This window comes from Zea mays, chromosome 8, assembly GCF_902167145.1.
Source record: "Zea mays cultivar B73 chromosome 8, Zm-B73-REFERENCE-NAM-5.0, whole genome shotgun sequence".
Classification (NCBI taxonomy): domain Eukaryota; kingdom Viridiplantae; phylum Streptophyta; class Magnoliopsida; order Poales; family Poaceae; genus Zea; species Zea mays.
In genome coordinates, this window is record NC_050103.1 from 157,308,565 (window position 1) to 157,315,459 (window position 6,895).

General features: G+C 41.3%; 1 protein-coding gene across 1 annotated transcript; it reads right to left on the reverse strand.

Moving 5' to 3' along the window:
- Nucleotides 1-1,384: 1,384 nt before the first annotated feature.
- Nucleotides 1,385-6,644, reverse strand: LOC103636211 (uncharacterized). The gene is made up of 8 exons (XM_020543191.3): nucleotides 6,513-6,644; nucleotides 5,266-5,459; nucleotides 4,794-5,151; nucleotides 4,091-4,335; nucleotides 3,792-4,004; nucleotides 2,657-2,749; nucleotides 2,084-2,188; nucleotides 1,385-2,007 (listed from the first exon to the last, which is right to left on the reverse strand). The coding sequence occupies exons 1-8, from the start codon at nucleotides 6,559-6,561 to the stop codon at nucleotides 1,645-1,647; spliced, it is 1,620 nt and encodes a 539-aa protein (XP_020398780.2). The 5' UTR covers nucleotides 6,562-6,644; the 3' UTR covers nucleotides 1,385-1,644.
- Nucleotides 6,645-6,895: the final 251 nt, after the last annotated feature.

Consider the following 6,895-nt stretch of genomic DNA (forward strand, 5'->3'; position numbering starts at 1 on the left):
TCGGCCATCTCAGCGTCGGCGGCGACGAGTGGCTCCACGACCAGAACAGCAACAGCCTCGGCAGAAGCCGGTGCCAGCACCGACAACACGTCTGGTGGGCTCGAGGCCGCAGTCGCGCCAGCAGTCTCCCTCGGCACGATGGTCGCCTCGATGGAGGGGTCAGCCTCGGGAGCTCGCCCCACGGTGACCTGTGCCGCCTGAGCCCCCTGCTCGAGGGCACCTTGTGTAGAGGCCAGCCGGCCGGCAATGCCCGGTGCAGCACCAGCCACAGAAGCTGGCACCGTCTTAAGGGCCTTCCGAGGAGCTAGACCGGTCGAATCGTGCCTCCGTTTGCTAGGAAGAAAGGAAAGAGCAGGATCAGGACACACGAAGAAGGAGCTGGGACATAGGTATCCTCTGATACTTACCCACTCCGGGCCATGACCAATCGTTCCTGCGGGGAGGCCCCTCGAGCCTCGGTCCACGCAGGCACCACCACGGTTAGCTCCGCTGCCGGCTTCGGCACCATCCTTGCCTCGGGCGCCCAAGGCACCAGAGGGACGGACTGCCTAGGCGCAGCCACGACGACCCGAGGATCAGCCTCCTGTGCAGTCGGCATGGGCAACGACTCTTGGGGAACAGGTGGGTCGGCCTGACTCCCCGGGGTCACCTCAACTACCTCGGCCAAGGGGTCAAGTACCCCCTCGGCCTGCCCCCGTTCTTCGGACCGGGACCCCTATGTCCCGGCCCCGGATACCGACGGCGCCAGCCCACTCGGGGGCTGGCTCGATGACCCCTGGCCCAGCCTCAGGTCCGGGCTGAGGCCGAGACGGGTAGCCATGTCATCATCTTCATCATCGTCATCCACTACAACACATGTGACCTTCTATGACATTTAGATTGTGTCACAAACAATGGTATTTTTGTCATAGCATAAGTGTTTGTGACGACTTTATGACAAAAACACTGTTGTCACAGAAGTGCCGTGTTAAAGCAACTTCTGTGACGAACGATTAAGAAACGTCATAGGTTGAATGACGATCATCGTTTTTGTCATTAAATCTATGACGCTCCAAATCATCATAAATAAGTCGAAAATGTCATTAAGTGTAGCAATCGATCTGTTGCCACGTGGCTAATGACGTGGAGGTATGACATGGCAAGTGACGTGGCAAAGTTTTATAACAGACATATTCGTCATAAATACGTCTACGTGGATGCTGATGTGGCCATAACTTCGTGACAATAAATTTCGTCATAAAATGGATGACGTGGCAGATGACATGTCAAAGAAACTATGACGAAATTTATTGTCACAAAAACACTTGTGTGGCAGATGGCGTGACAATCATATTATGATATTTTGATTCATCACTAAATACATTGAGGCCCACAACCATCCAAAACATAATGCATATATTTTACAATCATACAAAGTGACAACTTTTTCCAACATCCACATATATTTCAAACATAATACGTCCAACACATAAAAGAACATGATTCATAATCCTTTAACCTAACAAGTACTAAGAGAACACATAATATCCAGAAGTTGCAATTCCATACAGCAAGCATAAGGATAAAAACAGCTGCAAAGTTATGTGAGATGGAGCTTCGGGATGGTTGATACCAACACCTTGGCAAGCATACTTAAGGAGCCATCTAACTACGATTGATGCTTATTATTTGTCGAAGGAGATTGGTATTTTCTGCTAAGGACTTCTTCAAATCCGCAATTTCAGTTGATTGATTAGCAATGGTTGCCTCGGATGCTTCTGACTTGGCCTTAAGTGTTTCCATTTCTTCGCGAAGTCCATCTTTTTCTTGTCTCTCAGTGTCCAATTGAGACTGAATCTCTTGCATCCTTGCTGAAACTGTCCCAGTGTTGCTTCTCTTGGAGGACGCAAGACCAGCATTGCGAAGAAATTTACTTGAATCCGGCAGCACATTGGAAACAACTTCTATAGAAGACTTTGTGCACTCTCCATCTTCAACTGGTGCTGCCACCATTGCTTCCATATCACCCTAGCATAAAGATTAAAACTTAATATAGTGTAATGCATGTTCAGGAGTCATAACAAACAGAAAAACAAGTACTCACTATAGCTTTCTGAACGACTTCACTAAATCCTTTTTTCTTGCTGCAATGCATCTCCTTGAAAAGATCAATTGCACTAGGTTCAACATCTTTATATTTTTCTTGCCTCTGAAATGATGTCAAATAAATTGTGTCAGTATAGAGATCAAAACATAAGCTAATAATTCATCACCTGAAAAAGCATGTCACCTTTTAGTTGCCCCAGAACAAGGAAAAGACAATTGAGGGCATTCAACAAGGTTTTATCATGGGTTATTAAACGATATAAACAATATACATCAGCTAATACAAATATCTTACAAGTATTTGGCTGCAGCAACAAATAATACACATATCATATAGCTAATACAAATGACTGCAGTAGTTGTGTTGGTCTGCTATAGCTACAATGCTCGTATTTGGCATGTTTTAGCAGCAGCAACTAATACAAATATCTTACAGCTAACACAAATGGCTGCAGCATGAAGAACTGGCCTATTGTTGCTGCAGTGCTGGTTAGTATGTTGACTACAACATGTAATACAAATGACTGCATGAACTAAATTTGATGCATACATAACATAATTAGTTTCTTACCACTACATAAGCTTTTGCAATGTATGATTGAGATCCTGTGCACTGTCCAAACTGCACTTTCTCACGATTAAGTTTGTTCTTGACACAATTGTTCTGTATGGAAAACACAACCGTTAGGTAGAGAAATAGAGATAACTAGAAGCAAAGCGTGACACCGCTCCCATGTGGCTGCGTATAGGGCACAAGACATCAGCAGCAGACATAACAATTTATGTATCAAAATATGCAGGCTCATGTTACAAGATTGTTTAGTTTGAAATATTAAATGCAGAAACCAAGTCAAAAAGCATTTGATAGTGAAAAAATAAAATTCTCAACAAATCAAGTGCAAAGGAAAATGGTTAACTTATCCATTTATTTAAAGCAATAGTACATGGATACATTTTACTAGTTTTCTAGAAAGTAATAGTACACATCAATTGTAACAGCAGGAACAATATATTAGCTTGAGATTATGCTATTTTGCTCTATCCTAAGGACTAAGGTGCCATTCCTATGAGCCAAGTGAAGCAGCATTTCAGATGCTCCACAGTGCCATTTTTCTGTCCAGCTCTAGCACTATCAAAGATGTGCTTGCTATTAATCAGAAGACTGAGATTTCCTTAAGTTATAGTCGTTTTGCCATGACATATGTTCAGATCTTAGGAAATGGTAAAAAAGAAGATGGGTCTAATCTGGAAGAATTATAGCTTCAACAACTTCCCATTATTCGAAATATCGGAAGAATTATAATGAAGGTCTAATCTGGTTTATTCAAAATATACATGTGTCCTGACTTAAATAGTATTTGCTAGGTAATATTACCATGGCTAGAAATACTAATCTTATAAGTGAGAAGGATCAAATAAATAATATGTATGAAGTTATTGACTCAGATTTTTAACAAATATATTGAACGAAAATACGGTGAACATATTATCACCAGATATGTATGTAGCTTATTTGATCGTGATATCATCAAAAATATCTTTATGCCTATTGTGTAGGGGAAATCCAAATTTAGCACAACTATTGATCTGATGGGAAAGATGGAACGGTATATGGTAGTAGAAGAATTAATAAGTATTACCAAAGAATGTTACAATTTCTGGGAATCTGAATATAAAGATATGAAGCGGAGCTCGATCTCAAATACCTTGTGGTTTGGGGTAGACCACAATTGTACCAACTCCCTCCATTGATCATCAGTCATACATGAAATGGGCGATGTAGTCCTCACTTGATTTGCAGGAACTCCAGTGAAGTACTTTTTTTTCAGCCTATACCTCAATTGGCGTTGTCCACCTTTTAGCATATCAACACACGCATCTTTGACTGCCCTACTGTTAACATCCATGGTGAATTGACCCTAGCAAAGCAGTGGTGTCTTTAGGATACTCGATTGAAAACGACAATGAACAGTAATTGAACAAATGAAGGAAAAAATTGACTTACAGCAAGCTTGCCAATGTAGTCTATAATTTTACCCTCGTTCTCTTTCTTCTTGTACTCCTTCCAGTGCGGAAATATTGGAATATGTTGCCTCAGTACGATCCCACCCTCTGATGCAAACTTTGCAGCTTGAATAGGTGGCTCTGGCCTTCGCTTCCCATCAGAGATTTGGATTGGAATCTTAAAGCCTAACCCTCTGCTCAAGGATTCAAGTTGTTTGCCCCTACTTCTTTGCCTTGGTACCAATTCTGGTGATCATCATCATAACAGGCAAAAAGATATTAAATTACGAAACTAGCAAAAACATCTTGTGAATGACAAAGATCGGATGGGTTCTGAAGCATGTGTGCATTTTCCTTAGACAGAGCGGAACATATAATAATTTCTGGACAAATATACAACTTCATTACTCTAGCCTTGTTCTATGTTTAACAACTCAATAATCAAAAACCAAGTATTAGTTGCATCTGTTACCTACATAGGCACTCTAGAATTGAAAAGTTGCATATACAAGACCTATTACCTACATAGGCACTCTGTTACATGAAGATCTTTGTACTTAGGCTTTTTAACAATATTATAGATAACTACTACAGATCATGAGATTGACAGAATAATTTATTTGAGAAATTGTAGATTATTTGATACACTAATAAATGCATTGAATAACAAACAAATAGGAACTATATATATAAAAATCACTTGCCTTCATCTGTGATGTGGTCATTGACCTCATCTTGTATAGGAGAGCTAGGTTGTGCAACATCAGTCATGACTTGGGTGTAATCTTGCTCAGTGGCAACACTTGAAGTAAAGTGTGTTGGAGCAGTCAAGTTTTGGAGGGATTCTTGGTTTGTGGTGGCTCTTGAACCGGTATGTGTAGTAGTAGTTAGGCTTAGAGAAGATTGTTGGTTTATGGCAGCACTCCTTTGCCTAGTGAATCTAATTTGTTGCCCATGAACATCAGGGGCCACAACCCTTTTAGATCCTCGTGTTCCTTGCGTAGGTTTGTCAGCAACATCAGTGGAGTTATGGCTACATACACCTTTTGCAACATGGGAATCCTGTAGGAATAACACAATAATCATGTGCATATCAATTTGTTTGCAAATGCAAGTGTAATGATATATTTATATATAACATGAGGAAACAAATAGACGGATTACAAACTTGCTTACCTCCTCTTTCTCGGAGTCGTTGCTCTCCTCGCCGTCAAACAAAGACCCAGATTCCTCTGGACCATCATTTTTGCTCCTTACTCTTGTACCAGTCATCAGCGTGCGTAACTGATTAATCCCAAGCCTTTGGAACATCTGATTATTCCTCATCACATTTGCTGCCCTCTGTTTCTCATATTCGGTAGGAGTGATTTCTGTATATTGATGACATGATTTCATAAATAATAAATCACAGAAAAACCAGAAAAGGGATATGCGTGTACTAACCCATAGAAGCACAATAGCAAAAAAGAAAAACTCTAAAAACATTACGGAAGAAGGAATGAATCCAAATTTGAAAATGGATGGAATAAGCCCTACATATTTTATTAGTAACGTATACTATACAGAAATATCTTTGGTCTGTTATTATTACTAGTGGCAAGGCAACAACTTGACATTTGAAGCGTTTACAAAAAAACTGGCATGAATGGAAAATTTATGGTTGCTGGTATGTACAATACAAAACAAAGAAACCACATTTAAACTAGGTAAAAAATCTTGAAGGGATGCACTTAATAACATTAGGATTCTTGCTGGTTTTTCATTAAAAAAATCTTTGGCAGTGTAATAATTGGGTTTGCAGTGTAATAAGTGGGTTTGCAAACCTTGCTAGCCGATCAAGTATAATAGAATCTCAGCTAGACTTACAAACATTATGTGCTAAATTGAAAGCAATAAATACATGTCATTTTAGACCCAGCGATCCCATCATACAAAATAGATCATAAAAACTACAAATGCTAAAGGAGTAAAGGATTATAAAAAGTGAGGCTCTCATGAATAATCAAATGTTGTAATGTACATAGAAATACTGCAAACATAAAGCATGCCATCAGGTGCACTTTTATGGCTGCAAATCTGTAAGGGAGACTTTGCCACAGTTGACATATTGCATCACACAATCAAGGAGCAAAGCTTGCTGGGACTGTGATCAGATGCCGGTTAAATTATTGACCAGTTACAAATAGTCATAAGGAAATGATGTTTTGTGGAGAGTTGGAGGAGGTGCTAGAGTTGACAGACATGGCTGAATTTCAACACAGACGCAGTCATATCAGTGTTATTGACAAAGCCCTACTATCTGCCTCATATCAGTGTTATTATGCCACAGACGCAGTCAAAAGTATGTTTCTCTGGTACAGATGCAACCATAAGAAATCTGCTAATGAGTTGAGTTGTCGAATCCGAGATTGTTTGTAATTTACCTGCTGGTGATTCCCTTGTGCATCGTAGTCCCTTCCTCCCTGGAGGCATCTTCGTTTTTGGATGGAGAATCTGAAGGATTGGGAGGTTACGATTTGCTGCAGGTGATGGGAGCAAACGCCGCCAGGCGCGCGCGTGGGGGGTGGGGATGCGGCCAGGCCGCCGCCGCCGCTGGACGTGACTGCCGCCGCCGCCGCTGGACGTGAGTGCCGTCGCTGCCTGGAGTTAGGGCTGTCGGGTGGTAGCTGGGATGGGTGGGGATTAGGTGATTGGTGAAGGGATTATGAATTAGATAATAGGTGGTTACCGAATGTGACGCGGTGGGAAAGTGAAAAAAAATGCCGCCAAATCCCACGGATAAGACCAAAATTAACAAAATTACTTG

What these genes read in the sequence shown, in the direction of transcription:
- LOC103636211 (XM_020543191.3), bottom strand. Translation starts at nt 6,561, where the DNA reads ATGCCTCCAGGGAGGAAGGGACTACGATGCACAAGGGAATCACCAGCA. An exon ending in ACGACTCCGAGAAAGAGGAG is followed by an intron (nt 5,152 to 5,265) that starts GTAAGCAAGTTT and finishes TTATTCCTACAG; the next exon opens with GATTCCCATGTTGCAAAAGG. An exon ending in GGTCTACCCCAAACCACAAG is followed by an intron (nt 2,750 to 3,791) that starts GTATTTGAGATC and finishes TTTTCCATACAG; the next exon opens with AACAATTGTGTCAAGAACAA.